This window comes from Balaenoptera musculus, chromosome 7, assembly GCF_009873245.2.
Source record: "Balaenoptera musculus isolate JJ_BM4_2016_0621 chromosome 7, mBalMus1.pri.v3, whole genome shotgun sequence".
Classification (NCBI taxonomy): domain Eukaryota; kingdom Metazoa; phylum Chordata; class Mammalia; order Artiodactyla; family Balaenopteridae; genus Balaenoptera; species Balaenoptera musculus.
In genome coordinates, this window is record NC_045791.1 from 27,265,673 (window position 1) to 27,291,948 (window position 26,276).

The 26,276-nt window shown below is 36.5% G+C and overlaps 1 protein-coding gene across 1 annotated transcript in view; it reads left to right on the top strand.

Annotated features, from left to right (window-relative positions):
• The window catches only part of ARHGAP15 (Rho GTPase activating protein 15), a 609,541-nt gene that overhangs the window by 348,107 nt on the left and 235,158 nt on the right, over nt 1–26,276 (top strand). Inside the window, exon 9 of the mRNA XM_036858098.1 lies at nt 8,672–8,794. Within this exon, the coding sequence (XP_036713993.1) occupies nt 8,672–8,794 (123 nt within the window). The remainder of the gene's footprint in view (nt 1–8,671; nt 8,795–26,276) is intronic.

Consider the following 26,276-nt stretch of genomic DNA (forward strand, 5'->3'; position numbering starts at 1 on the left):
CCCTTTTAGGTCTACAGTGACACATAGCACCTAGAGTAATTTTGTCAGCAGTTCACCTGAAGCAGATGATTTAAGACCTTAGGTTGGAAGTAGTTGACCACAGCGGGAGGCTACTGCCATCTCTCTAGAACTCCTTAGAACTTTGACAGCATTGCCAGACAGATAGAGAGGCAGGCAGTAGGGCAGGTTAGGCATGCCCAGGGGCTCCAAATCAAACAGCCCTGCATCTGATTTCTGGCTCGGCCACTATTGGCTACTTGGCTTAACCTCTCTGAACCTCAGATTCCTAATCTGCAGAATAGACAGCAATAAGAGAACCTACCACATTGAATGATTATAAGGACTAAATGAGATATAACATTCTTCGTACAGTTCCTTGTCACACTGGTAGTACTCTACAAACATTAGTCATTATTAATAATACATGTGATTTTAAGATGATCAGATTGACTAGCCAAAATGGAAATTGAGACTGCTTTAAAAGAATCAATACTATATAGATTATTATATGTAATTATGTATATGATTATATATATAAAATTATAATATTTAGATTGTGAGAAAAGTTAAATATATATATTTATTAAACTTTTCTCACAATCTAAATAAACACTTTATTCCATCACTTCCTCTTAAATATTGATTTTTTTTTTGACTATATATTTTCCTGTCCTGGTTCAAATTTTATGTTTGGAAAATTAAGGATACATTGTAAAATATTCTTGATTACACATAGGGCCAAGAGTTTAGAGATTAAAGAAAACGCTTCAGAGTTGTTATATATTTCTCCCCCCTATGCCTGCTGAGAATACAGTATCTGTACACACATTTTCACAAAGGTACAAATACATACACGTGCACAAAATACATAGTGATAGCTCTATTTATGTCTGTATGGAGAGAAGATTTTAATACCACCCACCCAATGCAAATACTGCTAAGCATGAGTCAGTATGTAAAGTAAACATGGAAATTGTCTGATACTCTTAAATATGAATATTATTTCTTTCTCCAACTTGACTTTTTTTTTCCATAGAAATCTAAGTGTTAATTTCCTAGAATTTTGTCATGCTTCTACCTCTATGGGGGGAATTGCCATGCCTACAATCCTATTGTTTTGGTTTTTCTTTATTTTGTTCTCTGTTTGTGGACTGATGTTCACATTCATCTATAAGGCTCTTCTCATTTGATTTGGCCATGGCCTGTTTTCTATCACTAGGAGAGAACCCATCCCTGTATTTAATATGCAGCCCTTCCTCATGGAAAACATGTTTCTACTTCATGGTGCCCTTTGTCTGGATTGGTGCCGTATGTTATTTTTTTCTTTCTTTCCTTTTTTTCCTTAGTAATTTTACTTTCAAAATCAGTTACTGCCTTAGCTCAGTAACCCCTTACTCTATTAGCAAATTTATCAAAGTTTTGAAATAGCTCTCAAGTGACAAAGTTTTATCAACACTACATTAAGTTGTAAGAAGCCAAGATAAAACATCTAGTCAATAGAAGATGTCTTGATGATCTGAATCTTTACATCTTATACTGTATCTGTATCTGATTCTGTTTCAGGAAAAAATGTGATCATATGTCTCTACACACACCATAGGTTTTTGCTGTTTAGGTGTATTCTCTTTTTCTTCTTTCCTTTTTTTGTGAATATGTAGTATTTCCATAACCTTTGATGCAAAAATCTTTTGCAACTCTGGCTTATAGAAAGAAACCAGATAGACTAACAATTGAAAGAAAATTATATTTGTGATGAAATTACTCAATATTTGCAGTACAGTTTTGAAGTTGTCATCATCATCATCATAACCATTCTGAAAGTTATTCTTTAAGTAACTCAATGCTATGCTAAATGCTGTAAAAAGAGTTTAAATATAATACCCTGACTCACACTATAGAAATGCATTATCAACATAGACACATCTAAGGTATATCATGAGCAAAATTAAAATATTAGGTCAATACATGAAAAGACAATAAAGAATTTATACATTACTGGAAAAAGCAGTTAATGGCATTTCCATATGGCTGAATTACAGGGCCATGACAGTAAACTGCCAGCTCTTTATTGACACTGAAAACGTAAACATGTGATTAGATTTGTCTATTTAAACTAGATAATTTAGCCTAAAAGTAAACATATTTCATTACATGAATTCTCACTCCTCTTTAAATGAGTAGATATGAATCATTGGCAAGAGAACGTTTTCATACCCTTCTGTTTCCAACTGATTATTTATTTTATATTTCTACAATGTCTAAGTGGGAATTAAGTGGTTAAAATAAAGCACTGCTGTTAAAATGCCCTGCATTCCCTCTTCCAATTATTTCCAGATTTAATCATGATTTGTGTTTCAAGTAAGTCACTTAAAGTTTCAATAACTTAGCTCCTCAGGGGGCTGAAATTATGACTTCTGTTTACACTGAGCATGTGGAAAAAAAAAAGATATTAAATGACCAACAGTACATTAAGTCCAGACTTACCCTTTCTGCCCACTCTGACACGGAGTTATGTGCAAAGTTTTTGAGCTCTAAAACCACACTCTGGAGAGAGCAAAGCAGTATTTATTACAGCCTAATGAATTAGCGCAAGCAGATATGCCCTGTAAAGGAATCAGGCAGGAGACTGGCAAGAAATTTAATAAACTTTATTTCTCTATTTTGGGTAAGGTGCTCTTGTTTTAGAAAGTGGTACAGCAGGGTAATTCCAAATACAAGAAGGTCATATTGGAAAATATGAAAGGAGACAATCAGCACTTTGTTATGTAATCCGTGTGATGGTTTGAGAAGTGTTTTCGAATCTCTGGGGATGAAGAGCCTGATATAACCCTATTTTGTCATTTCTTTCTGGATTTCCCTCTCCAAACACTGCAGTGCGCTAAGATGATTGCACTAAGCAACTGCCGCCAGTTTTGCTCTGAACATCCTACCAGACTCTCTGTGTTGGGAGCTCTTAGCTGCTAATACAACTATCTATCTACACCTGATGTTGATCCCTATGTAAAACCCCATTAAAAAAGTGACAACAAGTAGCCTAGAAAATTGTTTGTAATAGCATTTCTGAAGGGTAATGACTCTACTTTCCTTTAGCAACATTTCTGAAATGTTAGCTCTCCCAGCATTTCCAAATTAAAAAAAAAAATAATATTAACAACATGTAATTGTAACATGGGAATACCGCGAGAACAGCAGTTTGGCAGGAAAAGGGGATATTTCAAAATAAGGTCCATAGCAAGAAAAATTCTGGCAGATGCACAATTCTGGATCATATTATCCAAACCGTTGGATTCTGGAAGATTTGAAGGTTTTTCTTTTGTGGTTCCCATCCCTTAATAGAATGGTAGTGGATATTCATCACCTAAATTGTGTTGCTTCCTCCTCCCATTACTAAAATTGGGAAATAAATATACAAAGGGCATCCATTACAATAAGCATTCCTATCTCTAGAGGTGGTTTTAATACCATAATGGCTGCGTCAGGTGTAAAACTTGTGTTGGGCTAATGCCTTATTCTCATATGTAATGATATTTATTGAAGATCATCTTGAAAAGCCCAGGATCCTAACTATTCTCTGGTGTGAGCAGCTTTAACACCAATTAAACCTCTCCACTGGTTAAGAATGGTGCTTAAAGCTAATGCCTTTGGCCTATGAGTATGGAGACTTAAACCGCATATTGTTATTCAAAACACTTACGCTTTGAAAAATAGTCTATTTGTTTGGGCTTGAAAGAAAAGATCACCCATCAGTGGAAAAAAAAAAAAAAGAGAGGAAGCATAAAGGAAATAAAAGTAAATTCTAGAATACCTGGAAAGCTAATCCAATTCAAGTTAACTTTTCGTGGAGGTGAAAATATGTAGAATTAAGAGTGATCCCTCTGTAAATCAGATTAAATGCTTTGGAATTTAAACCCCTATCTCTTTAGTCTCTTTTCATTTTTGAATAAAAAGTTTAAATGGGAACGGAAAAAAACTGCTCATTGGCTTAACATAAATCTTTAAATTGCAGTAAGCTTCACCCTCAAAAAGTAGTTGAATCTCTGAGGAAAGAGAAAAGGCTGAATTCTATTTTTCATAAATGATGGATTATTGTACCACACTGTGTATTTTCCAGTAAAGTGTCCTTTTATTTGCACTGTGTGATTACAAGTTTCTAAAAGTATGTGTGGGGTCACTTGGGTGCTGTGGGAAAGTGGAAGGAACACTGTTCTGTTAAAATCAGTAGTGAAATCAGAAGCAAACTATGTCCTGATTACCATAGGCATGTGTTTAAATTTTGCTTTCCTTAATTGGTTATGTTGTATTTACTTAAAATGAACAATTTGGCAAGTTTTTCTCCCTTGACAACAGAAAAGCGTAAACTGTTTTATAAGTTTGGCTGTTAAAATCAGATTTGTAAACCACAATATTCAAAGAGTTTTATTGCTGTTTACAGGGGTCCAGTGATGGACTTTGCTTTATAACCATGTGCTTTTTACATTTTTAGTTTGTATTTACAGCGCTTTCAAGTTATTTGGTTGATAAAAATTATGCCATATATTATAGTCATCTATTGACTTTAACTTCTGCGTATCTCTTCTTAGAACAAAGTGAGCAGAATGAATGATGGCAAAGGCCTGGCAATTTGACTTGTCATCTGAGGACGATTATTTATGGCATCAGGAAATGGAAGTTGACACTCTAGTCTGTCTCCAGGAAAGTCATCATTAGAGGCAACTTTGGATAGTTTGGCTATGTTAAAAACTGTGTAATCATATTCAAGACTCTGCTAGTTTCTCAGAATGTATGAGAAAGAAACAAGCTAAAGCATTTTAAAATACCACTTTCATTTTTCTTGAAAAACCAGTGTACCTTACATACATTTCTCACATGTGAAGGCAGAAGTTGGTATTGAAAACAATATATATATATAACACTTTATAATTACTTTCATAATCTCACATTTATACCATGTGTATGTGTTTTAATTTACAAAGTACTGTTTAATCATATCATTTTTACTAGTCCCTAACTGGCAGAAAAAATACCTCTTTTGGCCCTTAATTTCTTGACATTCTGTCATGGAAAATGACAAGATTTTGAGGTGAGACTAGACATAGAAAATGGTAACCTGTGAAAATTTAGATTGATTATTCCATATCATTTCAAAGGCAGACCTGAGACCAGAATTACTGAGGTAGATTTTTCCTGAAGGATAAGTGTTCCTTTAGCTCCCAGTACTAGAACCCAGAGCCACGGGGCTTTGATACAGCTATCAATTGGAGCAGATTATATACGACTGGACCCAGATGAAAGTTGATAGGATAGCATATAAGCACAGTATATTAAGACACTCAGAATGACTCATTGAATCATACAGTTTTGAATCAGTTAATGCCTGACATTCATGGTCCTGTAAAAGCAACTATGGCTTGCATGGGTTTTCAAGGCACTTGCTATTTCTCCAAAATGACCTGAGGTCAGTTTCTCCTCTAAGAACCCTTAGTCTCTTATACTTCAAACTCCTTATCATGATGTATTATTACTACATAAACCATATGCATTTCTATCCACAACAGTTAAATCCAGCACTGCCGTGTATTCAGTAGGTGGTCAATGTGTGTGCGTGTGTGTGTGTGTGTGTGTGTGTGTGTGTGTGTGTGTGTATCACCTAGCAGCACTGTCCAAAAATATCTGAGCCATGTGTGTAATTTAAAATCTTCTCATAGCCACATTTTTTAAAGTAACAAGAAATAAGTTTTAATAATATATTAATTTTAACAATATATTTTTTAACAAAAATATCCAAAACATTATTATTTCAACCTATGGCACAAGCTGCATTTCAAGTACTCAATAGCCCTGAGTGACTAGTGGCTACCATATTGGACAACACAGATCTAAAGCAGTGCTCCTCAAACCATTTTACGTTCAAATACACAAAAAAGTGATAATATTTGCGTAGCCCACTGGAACAAATAAATAAGACTGCTCATAACCAACAACAACTTCCCAGGGGCACAGGTTGCCTTGGTCCTGCTCAATTACCCAGAGTGCCGAGGGCATCCGTAAATCTCACTCTACATAACCATCCTGTCAGATACAATAGTTGGGATGCTCTGGTCTACAGCAGTGCTTCCCAACCTTTTCAAGTGATAGACCCATTGACCACCCTCACATGAGAGTGGTTGTACTTTTATAAACAGCTCATTTAATTAATAGATAGCAGATAGATAGACAATAGATAGATGATAGATCAGATATGTATGTTTTACATATATATTTTTATATACATGCTACTTATAGAGAGTTATATTATTAAAATAATAGGGGTTTTTTTTTTTGCTTTTCACTGTTGCTTTACATTTTGTCAGTGTGGGAGTAGCCCTTCCACCACCAATAAACAAGAACTGAAGCAGGTCCTATAACTTGTCCCTTCAGTTTAAGGGAATGATTCTCAGCAGGGAGCACTTTTTCTCCCTCTCACCCCAGAAGACATTTAGCAATGTCTGGAGACATTTTTGATTGTCACAACTGAGGAGAGGATGCTACTGAAATATTGTGGGTGGAGGCCAGGGAGACTTCTCAACATCCTTATCCTGTACAGAACAACTCCCTGCAAAAAAGAATTGTCTGGCCTAGAATATCAATAGTGCTAAGATGGAGAACCTTACTTTGAGGTAATATAAGATATTATGGTCTTTTAAGTGGCAAGTACTGTCTCAACTCAGTATTTAATAGTGTATAACCCCATGTGATAATCAAAATTTTGAACTTAATTTAAAATTAAAACTCCACTCTACACTTAGCTAGGAGGAGGGCAGGATGTCTTCCTCTTCTTTTCCTTAGCCTAACACTTCACCCCAACTCCCCATTTTGCTAACACAAGTTTATAACTACTTTGTGGTCAAAGCTAGAGGAAGGAGGTTGCAAAAATGTCCTTATTTGACCAGTTATAAGAAAGCTTCTCACACTCTAGGCCTGGCAGAATTTTTAAAGCATACACTCTCCCTTAGGCACTTTTGCGGGTTCCTTGGAGACCCCACTGGGAAAATTTGACTTCAGATCCTCTAATTCAGGCAATTTATTTTCTTCCAGCTGCAGCTCCCTCCTAAGTCTCTCTCTTTTTTCTCCTGAGTTCCTCAGGAGAGGATAGAATGACTCAAGTAAAGCTCCCGTACAACTGTAACTTAGTAGAATGTTTTGCACCCAATAGCTACTTAAAAAATTTTAGTTGATTAAAACCATTCTACTTTAAATGACTACGTGAGCTCCTGATATTTATGTTTTCCTTCCCCTTCCATTCTTTCACCAATACTCCAATACGTTAGAATACCAGATAAAAATCCTATGAGACTGGTCCCATATCCAGACTGGACCTTGGACAAATTACTTAGCTTGACTCTTTCACTTAGCTTCTTCATCTCTAAAATGGATGAATTAGTTTATATACTTCAAAAGGTCATTTGAGATTTGATTCAACAAATATTGACTAAACACTTACTAATGCTAAACAGTGTTTGAGGTATTAGGGACACATTAGTGAACAACATTTGTAAAAGTAGATAAAAATCCCTGCCTACATGTAGCTTACATTGCAGTAGAATTAGGTTAAATCATGTTAGGTGCTTAGGAGAATATCAAGCATAAATTACGGTGTCAATACATTTTAGTCATATTATTATTAACGCAACTGAATGATTGGCTTATTCTAAAATATGATTTGAGAGGAAAAGAACCTCTATGTTCCTACTTAAGTGCCCCAAATCCTCACATGACGTCAGTAATTAGGTTAAGACAGTAAAGGGCCCACTTACGATCTGTATCTCAGGTCATAGAGATAATAAATTCCTATCATTTCAGGAATTATTAATGATAAGAATCATTGTTAACAAGTTCGTTAATAAAGTCATTAATAATAAGATACCTTGAATGTATTTAGACTCCATGCTTAATGAAGGTACAGACCTTAAGTGTTACGTTCATCATTGAATTCACAGCGTTTAGCATGGGATTGGATCATCAGTAGACATTCAGCGAATATTTGCTTAGGAAATGAATTTGCCGCACACCTAACTTTGAAGATAACAGTGAGGCTTGGAAACTGAGGATGGGGGACTGATGAAGACATGGCAAAAGTTTGAGGCAATATGTGTTACAGAATTTCACCTAGTGGTAATTTCACACAAATAAAAGAGTAAGAAATATCTGCTTTCTGAAAAAGAAATCACTTTGGGTTAACTTGATAAAGAAAATTGACGAAATTATTTGGGCAAGCAGGATCTTTGAAAATGCCTACATTTCCTACAGGCAGTATATAATCACAATTAATTGAAATTAACCAGAGCTTTTTTATCTCTAAGTTAGATGAACTTTTCTACAATTTTGTGTATGGATACAGTTAGGTGGAATTATACAGATAACGATTATTGTGGTAAATATGAGGAAATGAATGTGAAAATAAATTGTGAAAATATGGAGCTAACCCCATTCTCATTACACATGCATGTTGCAACAGAGCTAATATTTTCATATGGGCAAATTTTTACTCCTATGCCCTGTCTAAACAGAAGGGCCTGAGCTATTAATTCAAGTAGTTGTCCCATAACTGCTGTTTTCTATTCATATTTGCATAAAGTAATAATCATAAAGGAAAAATTTACTGAAAGCCTCTGACTTTTTTTTTAATCTCCAGTGTTCAGACTGCATCATAGTGCTTCTGATACAAGCGACAAAAACCGAGTTAAAAGCAGATTAAAGAAGTTTATTACCCGAAGACCTTCCCTGAAAACTCTGCAAGAAAAAGGACTTATTAAAGGTATAGAACATTTTATACTTTTACTGTAACAGTGATAAGTAAATGTGCCTCTGTGTCCATAGTTATTCAGCTCTAAAGGAGTATTAAGATATTCTGGTCTTTTTAGGTTGCTTATTAAATGTTATGCTCCATAACAGAGGAAAAAATAGTTGTCCAGAAAACTAATCCTGAGAAAATAAAGGTTGTATCAGAGGATCATTGGAAAAAAACACCTAGTTTTGCCCTCAGAGGATCTGGGCTCTGGACCAGGAGCCGAGAAGAAATATCCTAGTGGCCCATCAGAATGATCCCATGTCCCCACGTGCCTGGACAATCCTAGTTATATCTATTGTCCCAGAATACTTAGTAACAGCAGCCCTTTTCATTCTCAGATGAGTCCTGATTTGTATAATAAGTTATCTGATCATGTAGTCATAGTCTGAAGTAAGTGCGAGGAAGAAAGTGCTAGGAAGAAAGTCCAAGATAAACTAGTGTCATGAAAACTTAACAGAGTTGAGAGCTGGAGAACCTAGAACTCAATCTAACCTGAAATAAGCAGGTACTTTTGCAAATATATCTGAAGTACATAAAATATCCTAGACCAGCCCAGCCACCAGAATAAAAAAACACTCTGGCAAGAGACTGTAATTGGAATTCAGACCTTGGTTCTACCACTCACTAATATGGACATTGAACAAGTTATGATCTCTGAGCCTCAGATACCTCTTCTGTTAAATGGGTATACTTATACCCACCACTGAGAGGACCACTAAAACAAATTAATGAGATAATCCATTTAAAGGATTTAACAGAGTTTCTGGAACATAAATATTCAAGAAATGTCCTCTGCTATTATTAATGCTATTATTATTCATTACTGTTGTTATTACCGGTAGTGTACCAGATAGATGAAAGGATGGATGGACAGATAAAACCAGTGATGTAGATTTCTATAACTGGAAATCATCTCTTAGATCACACAGGCAAATATATTATTTTCCTAAGAAGAAAACATATGCATCAAGTCCATTATTCTCTCTGGTTTTCAAATTTTCTAACTGATGCATATATTTTGAAAGTTAAATACAAGAAAGAATTTGAAAAGAATTTGGGCTAAAATAAAGTCCTAAAATAAACTTTGAGAACAAAGTTGAAAGACTGATCCTTATAGAAATCAAAAAGTGATTTAATATGCAATTATTTCTCAGGAACAGGACAAAGCAGATAATATTTTCAGCACTACTTAGAATGAGAATTATTTCAATAGTTTAGACTAACTGTTTGACCTATCAATTTCAGTCCATTTTAAAAGAGGTGAACATATCACAAAAATCATCTAGCATTCTGAACCAATTGTGAAAGGTGAAATTTTATGCAGCATAACGTACTTATCACTAATAGAATGGAAAATTCTTAGAATGTAAGCATTTGGAAGTAGAACTAGAACATGCTTTAAATCAGTCTTTTTTTTTTTTTTTTTTTTATTTATTTATTTTTGGCTGTGTTGGGTCTTTGTTGATGCGCGTGGGCTTTCTTTAGTTGTGGTGAGCGGGGACTACTCTTCGTTGCGGTGCGCAGGCTTCTCATTGTCGTGGCTTCTCTTGTTGTGGAGCACGGGCTCTAGGCATGCAGGCTTCAGTAGTTGTGGCACGTGGGCTCAGTAGTTGTGGCTTGCGGGCTCTAGAACTCAGGCTCAGTAGTTGTGGCGCACGGGCTTAGTTGCTCCACGACATGTGGGATCTTCCTAGGCCGGTGCTTAAACCCGTGTCCCTTGCATTGAAAGGCGGATTCTTAACCACTGCGCCACCAGGGAAGCCCTAAATCAGTCTTAGCTCAGACTTTTACTCTCTGAAGTGTCCTTTTCAGTGGACAGCATTTGGTCCTCTACAGATCCAACTTCATATAGTAATACAGTAGTACCTTCAATTCTGCCTTCGAATTTATCCCCTAGATTAAAATTTTCTTGGAAAGGATTCAGTAGCATGTTACCTGCCATCCTGATAAAATATAAAACCAGGTAAGTAGCCCAAACAATCCCAATCTGGCATAAAGTCCAAATTTTTCATGACTGTAGCAAAATAAAAGGGGTTTTAATTCAGTGGCACAGTCTGGCCCCAGTCAAAATGCTAAAGAATTAATAACCATAGTGCTCTAGAATTGGTCTCAGAAAGCAGCAGAGAAACCGGATGCCTGATGCAGTTTTCATACTGATGTAATGGAACCACCGAACAGACTCCAATGATACATTTCCTATCTTAGAGCTCCATTACATTTTCACCATAGCTGACCAATGAGTCAGTATTCATTAGTGGGGCTATGGAAAATCTATGTGAAATTCCAATTTGATAAGCTTCCATTGTTGTCTTCAGTGGAATTTTCTTCCAAATACAGTTCAAGTTATGCAAATATAGTCACTTCTTGGGCTTGTTTCAGTTTTAACTGTGAATTTTTTGTAAGGCTTCTTCTGAGACTTTTTTTTTAACCAAGTAGAAAGGATTAAACCAATTTTTAAAAAACGCAGGCCTAGTCAAATTTAGTACTTTAAGTCCATTTTCTTAGCACATCTAAAGCAAAGACTTAGAAAAAACCAATGAAATCAGTGTTTCTGATTGGTTATGAAAACTCACGTAACATAAATTAATGATTAACAGTTAAATATTTAATTTCTCCAAGTAAAATGACTTAACTCTTTCAAGAGAAGAATTATTTAGAAAGAAGGATAATGCCTTTAAATTTATTCTGCAGTGCATTTGCCCAAAGAATATATATTCTTTAAACTGTCTAACTTTCCACATGTGGAATAAAGGCCTCCATTACCAAGGTTTGGGAAAGCGGTACGTGGTAGTTTGCGTCTTACGAGTGTGCTTCCTGATACCTGGTGGGGGCTTGACAAGGCCACAGACGCATTTCAAAGAGTTTACTCTTTTATGTAGTGTTCCCAACAGACTGAGAGGCCTGAGTTTTGAATTCAGCCAGCCTTTATTGAGCCCTCACTGTGGGGCAGGAAAGGCTGTGTTTTATGGACTTTAAATGCCCAGCAGAACTATATTCACAAAGTACTTTATGTGAAAAGAAAACTGTCCCAGTATCACACAGCTAAGCTCAGTCACAAAGCCTTTCTTCAAAACCTGTTTTTCGGACTCACGGAGACCTAGCCAATATGTGATTTCTTTGGCTAGGTTTTAGATCCGGAAACAGTCTCTTGATGGGGCTGCATTTTCTGATTTCTTTATTATGACTAATGAGAAGGGTACATTGTGATGCCAAAAAGGGGCCAGCAGATACTTCTGAATGATCACCCAGTGGAAGGAAATCGTAATAGCTCAGGTGGGCGTTGCAATCATTGTGCCCTTGCAGTGGTAGCTTCTGAAAAGCTTTCAGTTTCTCCAAGTGCTTTCACATTTGCCAAGGGAATGGCAAGAGCTTTTTAAAAGTATGAGTTTATTACATTGAGCCTCTCATAGAAAACAGAACTCCAATCAGTGTAATGTGTAAATTATAGGGAAGAGGGTACATTTTAGGGTGGTAGGTGTGCTTATACATGTCCTCTGCTTGCTTTTGGAGCTGAGGTAATAGCTCTTTAGCGTCAACCAAACTACCTTATGTAATCTTTCAAATGGCAGCATTGACATCCAAGAACAGAAAACACTTGGCAGTGCAATTTTTAGAAAAGATAACAATTGGTTGGTTTTTTAGGAGCAACTAGTGTTTCCTTATATCAAAATGATAGAGTTAGAAAGTACTGTATATTTAGAAAGTGGTTTCTTTCATCTTTGTATGGACAAAACCATACTGGATGATATTAGTAGAAATTGAGAGTAACGCTGCACTACTTGTATTTTTTACTCAGTATATTATAAAGGAAACAACCAGTCTGAGGATGAAATAGTGTGCCTCCAGGATTTATGATGAAAAGCAGTGTTTTTCTGCCTTACCCCAGTTCTCCTTCTCGCAGGGCACCGTTTGGAATGGTTTCTGTTCGCAGTTCTTCTGGTGGCTGCCTCCATATCTTATGTTATTGTTATTTGGGGTGTAGATTTTTGTCAATATCTTTCTTATCTGTAATGTTTTAATATCTTTATTTATAAAGCTTAGACATTACCTCAGATTTATTTTACAATGAATCTGACTTAATTAAACTAGACTTCATCTACCTGGCCCTCTCTTCCCCAAATACTCAAATATAGCTGGTCTTGCTGTTACTGTTGGCTTCCTCTGAAACATCCAACATACTTGAACCTCTATTTATTGTTCTATTAACCATAGAAAATTGAGACTTAATGCATCCATTGGCAAGGTGAGAAGCATAGTGTCCTTTTCCCCTTTCATCTCCTCTGCCTTTGCTATTGAGTCTTCTACATTTTGAAATTTTATATTATTTCACTGGTTTCTGTAATTATGACTTATTTATAGGTTGACTCTAAAAGCGGAAAACCAAAAAAACAGCATTCGTATGATGATTATGATTAGGTAAGGCTGCTTACTGCAGCACCGAGTATTAGACTTCCTTCCCTTTTCTTACAACATCATGACCCTGTGACTCTCAAAGAGAAATGCCCCTTGATCCTAGCGAAAAAGATTCTCCTTTCTTTTACATTTGAAGGTTATATTAGTAAGTTTATGTTGTTTCACAACCACAATCAAGTCTTCTATTTCCCCGACCCCCGCATATTTTGAATCTAAATGTGAAAAAAACAGTCAGTCAGTCATGAGCATTTACTTCATATTTATCATGTAAATATTATGGAATTTTTCCCCAGGTAGTTTGCCAGATTGGATTAACTTATCCATGGGTCCAATGCTATGCCATATCAGCCACACATATTATAATGTTCTTATTTTTAAAGCTTATGCTTCATCATTTGCTTATAATCATGCTATTGTTTAGTTTGATATATTTTTGGATTGTGAATTTCTTGTACAGATGTTTTTTCCCCAAGAGTTTTATTTTTTATTGCTTTCTGAGCCTTTACATCCTCAAAGGCTTTAATCCTCTCAATTAAACATTCTATATACTTTAGTCTGTGACTCCCTGGTTTTTACCCCAGAATGTTTTCTAAAGTTCTTCCGTCATCCTGCTTCATTTGTATTGGTTGCTTTCCAGGCTTCACCTTTATCACCCTGTGATTTCCTTTCACTGATCTTCTGAGTTGTATTCACTGTCTTTGAATCACATGTCTTTTCTTGCTTGCTTTAATTTCTTCTATTTCTATGTAACTCCAGTAATTCATTTAGGAAACATGAGACCTTGACTGTCTAAAAATATCTTCAGGATGCAGGCACACTTAATCAATAGTTTAGTTGGGCATAAAATCCCATTGCCTCTAGAATACAGAGTTGCAGCTTCCATTCTTACTCTTGTTACTTTGAATTTTTCTTCTTTCAGAATCATTGAGCGTTTTTTTTTGTTTTTTGTTTTTTGGTTTTTGTTTGTCTTTGAGATTCTGTAATCGAGATAATGTATATTGGCAGAATTTTTAAAATTTATTCTGCTTGGCACTCAACTTGAAGAACTGTGACTCTTTGACTCCGGAATTTTTTCTCTTTATTATTATGTTAATAAGTTTCTCCCATCAGTTTTCTCTGTTTCCTCTTTTGTGATCTTTATGATGTGAGTATTAGATCATCAGGATTGATTTTTCTCATGTTCTGAAAGAATTCTCAGTTTGATCCCCCCTTTTTTTTTTAATTTTTATTTATTTATTTATTTATTTTTGGCTGTGTTGGGTCTTTGTTGCTGCGTGCGGGCTTCTCATCGCGGTGGCTTCTCTTGTTGCAGAGCGCTGGCTCTAGGTGCGCAGGCTTCAGTAGTTGTGGCACATGGGCTCAGTAGTTGTGGCTCACGGGCTCTAGAGCGCAGGCTCAGTAGTTGTGGCACACAGGCTTAGTTGCTCCATGGCGTGTGGGATCTTCCCGGACCAGGGCTTGAACCCGTGTCCCCTGCATTGGCAGGAGGATTCTTAACCTTTGCACCACCAGGGAAGCCTCCCCCTCCACCTTTATATTAATTTATTTCTACTTAAGCAATTATATATTCAATTTTCTAGATGTCTTTCTTATTCTCTGTTCTTTCTTGCATACCTCACTCTCTCACATGCTATGAGGGCAGAAATTTTGTTTGACCATGCTATTCCCATTCCCAATAGTGAGGGTGGCACTTAGCACTCAATAAACATTAATTAATTGAATAAGTGAGAAAACAGAAAATAGATTATATTTTTTTCTAACTTATCTAAGGATATAAATTAAAATTTGTTGTTTTGGACTTCTAGTTTTTTTTATTTAAAAATTTTCTCTACTTTGAATCATCAATTTCATCTGGTTCCTTTCATTCATATATTTTTCTCATTCTACTTCCATCACATTAGTGACTTGACTCAAATATCTGGTGGGCCGTGGTTGTCCATTCTTATTACAGAATAAGGCTCCAAAAAGATAAGCTGGAACTCTGCATACATGGGTAGAGATAGCTTGTCAATGATATGTTTTTGCTGTAGGGTGACTCTAGGGACTACCACACCTGTCTCAAATATCAAATATTTCCATTGGATGCAGTATGCCTTATATACTCTTGATAAACTGAATCAGTCTTTATAGAATTTTTTGTGGTGATAGAAAATTTTCAACTCTATTTTACAATTAAGAAAATTGAATCTATTTGAAAGTAGAGCAGCTTTAGAGTGTGACTAAGCTAAGTTTAAAGGTAGATCCTGTCATTTACCAGCTATATAATTTAATATTTGGTTATCAACTTTTTGATATACAAAATTTACATCATAAAAGTTAAATGAAATGATATATGTAAAGAATCTCACACAGTGCCCAGCTTATCTTAACCATTCAGCAACTCCCTCCCTCCCTTCCTTCCTTCTGTCTTTGCTTCCTTGTTTTCATCTTTCTTTCTTTCCTGCTTCTTTCTTTTCTTACTTATGTTTATGGAGGAAATCATGGCCAAGATGACCCTAGGAAACCATTCTCCCAAGTATTCTTTTAATGTATGAGAAATCAATCCAGACAAGTGTCAAGGAAAGGCAACAGTAACTCACTTACTTCAAGTAAAGTATAAAGATCATTCGCAGTTGGCTCATATTTATCTTTTTTGGTAATTTTTATCATGGTACTCTTTATACACAAATGGGCATGAGCTCATTTTCTTTCCTATCTACACCCTTTTACATGGTGTCATCTAATTGCTAGAATGTTTAATAATTACCCATACAACTAATTATTTAAGGTTTTTATCATATGAGAAAATAATGTCTTTTAAATCACAGTACTTTTGTAAAAGATGTCAACCATATTGAGAAGTAAAGAAAGCTTTGCTATCCAAGTTTCAGATACAAGTTATCAGCCCTAAAGGTTCAACAGTTATGTTTATGAATAGCAAAATCGTTAAGAGGAAAGTATTTTTAAAATAACTTGTTAGAACTAATGTATGACAAAGTAACCTACCTGTCACATCATTAATTTAAGCAAAATATATATGCGCAACACTGCAATATACCTTTGAGTAGAGATATGCTCCAACTTGCCACTTGATCAGTGTTAGTCTAAGAATAATTATATTTGAATTTATATACTGGGGCATGGGTCTATCATTGCTTGGGCCTGAAATACTCTCACAACTTCCACAATATGCATTAATGTGCTTAAAAATATCTTGTAAATCTTCTTTTCTTTAAACTTCTTTATGGTTCATAATTGAACTGTGATCCTTACGTGTGAGCTGTGTCATGATTTAATATTAGCCAAAATTAATAGCCAACCTTAAGCTGCTTTATCTTGGCCTATAAGCTTCCTGGTTCCTCTGCATTTAGAGTTCCCAGGCAATTTCTGTTATTTAAAGGCTCTTGGGAGCTAATGTGTTGGTAACAGAGTACCACATAGCTAGCTTTTGTTCAATAATAAAATACAGGTCACCATGAAAGGTGGCAAATGTTGAGAAAAGAGTGCACCTGGGTAGCAGGTTAAGCCCATGTCTTTTAAAAGCCTGTTATCCAGGGAGGAAATGATCCTGATATTATGAGATATTAAAATCAAAATAACTTTAGAGCAACAGGAGAAAAATGAGGTCCAGAAATGGGAGTGAATTAGGTAAGCGGGAAAAGAATGAGCCAGAATAATAAATTGGTTTCCCTGAGGTTCAAGAACTTATTTTCTTATGGAGGGAGACCTTTTCACACAGGATTAGTTAGAATATATTATTTGAGATGGTGACTTATATATACTTGATTTTTAGTACCTACAAAATGGTTTTACCAGTAATTTCCTGGTATAACCTACTATATTTTGTATATTTGCAAATAATAATGTTTTCTATTATTGTTAATTTTTCTTCCTTTAAATTATATTACTTTCCCTTTGAGTAAAGTTCTCAAGATCTTTGTCTTTTTTTAGGTAAAAGAAAGTTCCAGATAATATCAGGGTTTAGCCCTAAAGCTGACTGGATTCCTGGTAACAGGCATGCTAAATGCTGAGAATATAAAATGAATAAGACCCAGTTGATTTGAAACCAGCATATTGGCATTTTGTTGTTAGCCAATGGCCTCTAAAACCCATCTTAATTCTTGCCCTGGCAGTAGATGCTGGTTTTATTCATTCCATGGACTATCTATCATTAAAAGATTGCCCAGAGTTTTGGCATGCCCTCTGGGGTTAGTCTAATCCTAGTGCCAGTTCAAAATATGGTCTTTAAGCCTTCCAGTTTAAGGACTGACAAGTTTCCTTAAAATAAGAAGAAATCAGCATGAGCGCCAGTAAGGAAACAGTAACAGGTAGAGACAGGTTTTGTTTCATAATAAACCATGTTTTAAGCATGCTCTAACTCAAATTGTGTGTGTGTGTGTGTGTGTGTGGGTGTGGGTGTGGGTGTGTGTGTGTGTATAGACTGTATAAAGGCTAGGAAACCTCCCCCCCCCCATCCCTGACATTGCACCAGCCCAAGTTTATATGCTCTCTGAAGCATATCCTCAACTAGTTGCAGATGACCAAAAGTCAGGCCAATGTGATATTTCCTTCCTGTGCCAGGAGGCTGCTGCACTGCCCTCTGGAGAGGTGGTCTATGACCCGTTCAATCCTCTAATCACATCCTAAATCTTTCCTCCATGAAACCACCTGAAGAGAAGAAAAAGATGCAGGACTCTCCTCAGTGTTCACAAGAATCCCCTTTTTAAAGGTTAGCATTTATTATTGATACCCTGCTGTTTTCCAGCAGGTGTTCTCGTACCACATAGTTCCCTCATGACTCCTAAACCCAGCTCACAGACAGTGAGTGGAAGATTCTTCAGCTTAATTCTTGTTAGCTTTTCAGGGCCTCGGTAGACTATACGAACTGTATCCAAAGCCAGGGCTGGCGCTTCACTTTCTCCTTTGTAGTTTTTATAATTCTACTGCTTGCACAAAGTACTAGCCGTTGATTTCTTTTTGTGGTGAGGTGGATAATTGAGGGAGCAGAAAACAGAATTTCTTCCTGACCTGCAGACTGATAATTTGAACAAATGTGTGAATAAATGCTTCATATGTAGTGAGATGAATTGAATTTTTCATACTGCTTGGGAAAGGAGGTATTCATGGTATGATTGTTACATGTATTATATGTCTGTTGAATGTGTCTCTAAAGATGGTACATATCAGAGCTCTCCCAACCTGCATCTCCTCATCAGGGTCCACATTCAGCAGATGTGTGGACTGCTACAAGCACAGGAAATATTAATATCAACAATTCATTTTGACATATCCTAAGATTAAGAGAGTGTTCTTTTATAATATTTCCTTTAGCATCACTGACAGTCTGCTGTACAAATCTTCCCCCTCAAATTCATGTCTATTATAAATCAGCAATATTCCACAAATTCCCACCATAAAGAAAAAAAGAACTGTATCATTTTATTTGGGGGAGGGGCAAATTTTGTTCAGTATAAAAATATCTCTTTTGACTTGTGACCCTATCTGATTACAGACATTGAAATTTGACCAGCCTCTGTAAAATTTAGTCATCAGAAAAATAACTCTGTGTGGCACAAGTGCTATTCTAGCATATTCTATTTTCCTCTGTGGGAAGGAGGCAAGAGGCCGTATCAGAATTTGGATAATCATAATTGGTGGACTGTCAGTGTTAGTCAGATTGCAATAAGGAGAGGTATATCTCCCAACTTTCCTTTGAAATTGACTATGTTGCTCTAAGTGTGTTTTATCAAAGCATTTTCTGGGGCAACAGATCTGAAAACATAAACTTTATGTAGCATTGTTCCTCCTTAGATATTTCTCTTTAATATGTCCTTTCTTTTTGAAGATAAAATAAAAGTACATAAAAGAGTTCTGGGAATAGGCAGCTATATGTCATAAACACCCTTCACTTCCCCCTCACGCAAGGCCCCCAGAGCTCCTGAAATTTGGAAATAATTTGATTGAAGTGATGACTGCCTTGATCTTGTTGGAATACTCCTCCTTCTTCATTGTCTTTTCTCTATGGGAGGCAGCAATCCTGTCATGGAGTCATTCCTGGGAGAGAAAGAGGTATTTCAAGCAACCATATTTTCCAAACACAAAATTGAGACACATGGCCTGACAGTGACATAATATTTGAAGTGGAGACTGTGCTCAAAGATCCAGAACATATGGTTGAAAGAGTTTTCTTATAAAAAGCAACTATTAAGACACTTTCTAGATTCTTATTCACAAAAGGCACATTCCTCCATCCCTTTTATTCTCGTGTAAAAATATTACCCAAACATGGGAAGACTGACCAGTTTTCCCTCAAACGTGTTGCCTTGGCGGTGCAAGAAGCACCCTGTTGACTAGAAAGTTAAATGCACAACCATCAAGGAAGCAATGCAAACCAGACTGCCAAACATATTATGAATATATTGCTCTTCTTAAAAATGCTAGTTGGTTTTTCATACTGGAGTATTGACTAACTGTCTGTGTTTGATGAATGGTTTACCAGCCTGATGTCGACTTATGGTTAGAGCTTAACTTGTTAGTTCTGCTTTTGCAGCCAATTCAGAATAACTACAGATGCCTTGAGATATTAAAATTGACTGCTCAAATGGACTCAGTGTGGGAGTTTCATTGGTTTTAAATTGATAACAGCTGAAAGAGTGAGTGATTAAAGTGTACATGGGCATAGGACACAGCTCTTTCACAGGAACTCTTGTGAACAAACTCCCTTAGTGTGGGAATTTTTTCTGTCTTTTTATATCATAGTTATGTCTAAGCAATCTTGGGTTAAATTTTAAAATTGCACAGGAATATTCAGAAGCTTACAGGAGAAATAATTCCTGAGAAACTGAGATAAATTTTGATGAAGTGGGTTTCTAGTCTGTAGGGAACGTTTAAAGTTAAGCAGCATTCCATAAGGTGGTAATTGTGTCTATTTCCCAGGCATTGGAGTTAGATAAGCCGTACAGGAAGCATAAACTGTCATAATAGAAGGGTTGAAATGTTGTGTACATCTCTTTCTTCAACTCGCAAAAACCGAAGCACCAAAGTGCCTTATCGCAGATAAGTCCAACAAAGCCTCTTCTTTGCTGTCTTATTCTCCTGGGAACAGTTATTATTATTTTCATTATTTAAAAAGATGATCTGAACACTTTCTTCTCACACAGGAAAAAAAAAAAACACAAAAGAGAAATAAGAAAACTTTTCTCCCCCTCCTCAAATCAACAACACTTATATAATAAAAAAAATTCTATGAAAATGTACTTTCACAATTTATAGTAGCTTAGGGGAAAAGCCTAGTAAAGAAAAGAATACAGAGAAATTTAAAGAAGTTTATAAGAAAGGAATATCTGTTTATACATGTCTTCATCAACTTAGATTTTTCCGAGAGTTCAGTGCCTTTACTATCAAATATTGTAACCTAACTCCATTCTATTTTCAATTGTCTCTAGTATTTTTTACCTTTGATAGTCTGTTAAAAAATGTTCAAAGCACTTTGTATAGCTAACTGATAGAGAACATCAATCTATAATAATAAAGTTGGGGTTTATTGAAGAAATATAAAGCCAAATATCATGTACCCATTTCACCTATACATTTTAAAAAGAAAAACTAAAACGTTGTGCCCAGCTAGCATACCCTAAATATGTAGCAATGTCAAGTGTTAATTAAAATTAGTGGAATAAGAAATTTAGATATATTTGACAATAATGTCAGGGGATACTGATGCATATGTTCAGACATGTAAGATAATCAAATTATAAAGGAGACTATAATTTTAAAGCAAAATAAGTCGTATATATTTGGCCAATATTTATAAGAAAATTTGTTATATATTTACTGCTGAAGTTTTGCCCCAAATTATAACCTAAACTTGCCTAACTTGATGCCTTCCTGAGATGCATACAGCCATTGAATCATGCTTTGTGTTGTGATGGATAACTCGTACAGATAGTCATCTAAGAGGCTGTTACAAGGTTTGACAGTTTCATAAGATTTAATTCCCTTAGAAATGTAAGAGCAAAGGAGAGAAATTTTCATTCTCTTTCAGCAGTTGTTGAGCTCCAATTTTTTAATGATTTTCTTATCTACCCATATTAGACAGGACGGAGATTTTAGAGGAGATGTCATCCAAGTTAAACACATGTGAGCGTCATTAACTTGAATATATCACTCCTAACTTATCCCTTTGAACCTGGAACTCAGACTCATAGAAGGAAAAGAAATGATGCAGGCGGAAGAGGACTGGCCTCAGTTAACCTCACAACGGAGGAATCTATCATGCACTAGAGGCTGAGAAGTAAGAAAGCAGATGGTCTGAAAATAATGTCTTGAGGATATCTTTGTATCTTGATATTCCAAATAATCTAAATTTCAGAAAAGCCATTATTCACCCAGGCTCCCTCATCATTTGCACCACTTCATACATTCCTTCTCTGAACAGTGAAATACTGTATTTACATCTTTTGTGACTCTACATTTCAGATGCACTGGAGCCCTGAGCATGTTACAATTTTTCCATCTTAAAAAGAGTAATTAGCATAGGAGAACATTCAATATTATGTAAAGAATTTGACAGGACCTCACTTAATGTTTTTTAGAAACAATTAACATCTCAAAAGAGGGATTGAGAGCCCTTTTTGGTTATAAATCTGTTTACATAATTACCAGTTGAAGAAGTCAAACGTTTTAGGGGGAAAAAAAGCAAGGTTAGATCCTCTCTTCATCAAAGGCAGTATTCCCAATGATGTCAGATGTCTCAAATTCTCTAGCATAAGGTTTTTTTATTCATGTACACACTTGTATGCATACCTCTTTAATCAGAAAGATCACATGTTTATAGTATGAATGAATAATATTGAAGAAGAGTAATATTGGCTAGAAATAAACTGTCCATCACACAGGAGGAGAGACAATTACATCTGTGTGTGAGGTTATGTTCAACTCAAGATGCCACAGTAATATGGAGAAAGTATTTCAAGAGTGGCTATGCAATGTAGGAATATAAGCTTTCCAAATGTGACCATACGGTGCCACATACCAGGGCACTACATTAGTCGACATACGCCTGTCTCACGCTGCATCGTGGAGGACAGAATGGGAAGCAGAAACCCTGGCCAGGGAACTGTGGCCTCAGAGGGGACTGATGAGCAGGAGGTAGACAGTGGGAGAAACAAAGACCACAACCCTGGTCCAGGACCAGAAAGAAGGTAGAGAATAAATAGCACATTGGAGAAAGTTAGGGAGATGGGACATCTAATCTGAGGAGTTCTGGAGAAGGCAGTAAGTACTTTTGCGTAAAGTTCTAGTGGAAAACACTTCCATGCGATAATCCAAAGCCATTTGTTCCTACAATCAGTTATTATAGTATGAGCACTACCAAAAGCCCAGAGGAGGCTTCTGTCTCCCAGATGCAGTTCTCTAAGATTCTCAGAAGCTGCCATGGGTATGTGTGTTGAGCTTCAGTTTCACCTACTGAGCTAAATGGCAGACACTCAACTGAGATCTGCTAGAAGGAGTCTGTGCTAATCCATTTGCCACGCCATCTGGAGGCTAGGAGTGGTTGAGGCAGCCTCTGCTGGACAAGGGTCCCAGGCTGTTGGCTCCATTATCACCAGCCTAGAATCCTAGACTCCAAGAACATCTACCAAGAAACGCAGCAATGCCGTGCATTCTTGGGAAAAAGAGATACTTGAATACAAAACTGTACTTAGTTTTGTGTGATATTTAAGTATATAAAGAACACTTGAAATCATGAAATATATGAAAGACTATTTTCCCTGTTGGGTCCGGGGGCATGTGGTGTGAAGTGATGAGAGAGTAGTGACAAACTCTCCCTGTGCTATTTGAAAGAGCTATATGTATTCTACTTTACTCAGGGAAACAATGTATTGCAGTCATTAAGCCCTAAAGATGGCTGAATTTTGAAGTAGATTTGAATTCTAGTCTTGGCTCTGCTACTTATTTTTTGTGAATTAGGGCAAGGTAATGAAATTTTCTGTCTTAACACTTTCCAGATAATGCCTCTTAAGAATGTTGATACTTTATAAAGAACTATCAGTGTAGCAAGCAATAACTATCCCTTCTTATACTCCTAATTCTACTCTTACTATCGCGTTGCATATTGCAAGTGCACCTTGTCCTGAATGCAGAGTAGGTATTCTGAAAATTGCAAACCAGATAAAATATGGTGAGATTTTTGTGACATTGCATTAAAAAAGCCAACACGTTGAGCATTCTGTGTGCCTCACACTGTGCTTGTAACATTGCATGCGATATCCAATGACGAGAATAAAGAACTGTGCTTGCATTTCTTTATGCTTTGATGGTTTTTCATATTGCCTACTCATACATATTCTGTAAATCACTATGTTCTAAGAGGATACAAAGTTACATAAAGCAGAATCCCCCAAGAAGTGAGTGAGGGGGGAAAATGTACAACAAATACGGCATAGTATATCAAACGTCAAATGCTTCAAGGGGCATTCAGGTTAAAGATTTGGGAAAATTACAAGTGGAAAAAGTGTGGGTAAGATTAATATTTATTTTATTCTATAGCCTTTAAACTGAGTCTTGACTTAGAGCATTTGGATATGTGAGGAAATGGGTAAGACATCCAAGGTGCCCAATTGTAGGAAAGCATGGGGAATGGTGGCTTGGATGAAATGTAGAGGGTTTGATGAGAAGTCGTTGTGGCAGGTGTTTTGCATAGTGCCAGGCTAAGGAGCTTGTACTTTATTTTATAAGCAATTTTATTATTCACTCAGTACCCATTATATATTTTTATTTATTTGATGAACATTTATTGAGGACCCACCATGTGGTAAGTGATGGGCTGGATACTAGGCCCATGAAGATGTATAATGCGAGATTCCTTCCTTCAAAATTAGACACTGCCTAGGAAGAAGTATTCTATATCAAAAAAAAAAAAAAATTCATGTCCATACCCTGCCAACTTGGCTCCATTTTAAAAGACCAGTGGAAATATATATTGTTGTCCCTTACTATCCACAAAGGATTGGTGCCAGGACCCCAGCAGATAGAAAGTTTGAGGATGCTCAAGTCCAGTATATAAAATGCCATAGTACAGTCATTCCTCTGTATTTGCCATTTCTGCATCCCTGCATCTGTGGAGGGCTGATTGTATTAGAAAGCTATATTATGGAATTAATTTTACTTAATTCCTATATAACCTCAATGGGCCATGCCCCAGCAGCCTGTGAATATGAATGAAGTAACACCGACATTAAGGCACAATTATCACAAGTCGTGACTCCCACCTGTATAAATCATAACAATTCAGCCTTTCTCTGTTTCCAAGCTCTCCCTAGCTACTTCTGGGAGCACCTGGAATGTATCACATCTGAGGAGAACTGCTCTCCTCACGTTCTTCTCCTTTGATTCTTCTTCTTTGATACCCCATTGCCTACAAACTGGCCAAGGAAGGCGCCTCACCAGGCCACAGGCAGCCAGCATCTTCCAGTCGATGCCTGCTTTACTGCCTAGGTACAGTCCAGGAGTTTCCAAACCTACAAAAACTTCTGGGTGTCATCCAGTGCTTTGATTCCTCTGGTTCCACTGCATTTCTGGGTTCACTCTGTCTCCAGAGCAAACAGGAAGAATGCTCTTCTCCCCAGCCACCTGCATGTTTCACTTGGTATTTTAGGTCCTGAAGCAATAGCGCTTAGGCATTGAATCTCACAAAGTGAGAAAACAGCTTCTTTCCATTCTGTCTGAGGCCCTTTCCTCAACAGAACTCAGATCTACTCCCTGGGACTCAGCTGGATTACATGAACCATTTTGCCATCTCTCAGAATTCCCATTGACCTCCACAAGCTCAAACTTCCTCTCAAGTCACTGTGTTTTCACCAACGAATATCAATACCTGCAATTAGACATCTGGGTGGTGACCATCATTCTGCCAATTCAGTAGGCAGACCCAACTGAGGTACTCCATTTTATCTTTAAGTGTGCCCATCCCCCCACGGGAGGCCCTGTTAGCAGGGAAAATAATACAAATAAAGAGTATGAAATAAACTGATATTGCATTTTCATGTGCAATATGAAAAGTGCATCTCCCAGGGAGATATCTATTTATTCAATTCTGTGGACAGCTTCGGGACAGGATACGGTGTTCTAGAAATGTTGTTGCATAGTCGCTTTCTACAGTAAGGGCTGAAAAAGAAATACACACCGTGTTTGACTGGAAACCCAAAAGAGACAAAATGTTTTCGGAAATGTGTGCATCATGGACTACTAAATTTGGGCTCATAACCCCTTCTCTCCAGTTATATTCCTGGAAATGTTTTTCAGTTTCTTTGCATAAAATAATCAGTGGACCACAGGGAACAGGCAAACCTGCACAGAGTATACACCACACCTCCATGGAGCTAGCCAACACTTCCACAGAACCACACGATTCCCCAGCTCTTAATATGGTTTATTATAAAATCCTTTACCTGCCTCAAAGCACTTTTCATCAAAGCAGCTTTTAAGCTGAAGCTGAGGACCAAAGAATGCCTTTAACAGAATCCTGAAATAGCTTTTAACCCGAGGCTGAGAAGAGAAAGTGCTTTTAACCTAAAGTGCTTTCCTCTTAGGTGCTTCAGCATGTACCTAGCACTCAGCATTAGTGGCTCTGAGAACACCCTTAAGACACAAATGAAAGAGACTCCATTATAGATATTCAAACCCGTTATATTAATATATTACATGTATTTGAAATCATTAAGCAGTTTTACTCCAACTAAATTTGAATCTTTTCTTATTGAACTATGCATTCATGCAAATAAATTGAAGTCTTACCACCTGGGATTCTAACAAATCTATACTGATATTAGGAAAAGTACATTGTTCTTTCCTAGATTTTACTTAAATCCAGAGTGAGTCAAAATTTCCACACCTTCTCCACCCTAGAAGAAACTTTCAACTTTTATCGATCACTGAATGACATTTCCAACTTTAGTCCATATTTGTTTGGGCTAAAAAGGTAATTTTATTAAATCATTTAGAATTAATTCAATCAAATATCTGAATAAATTGTATGTATCAGGTTTTCGTCTTA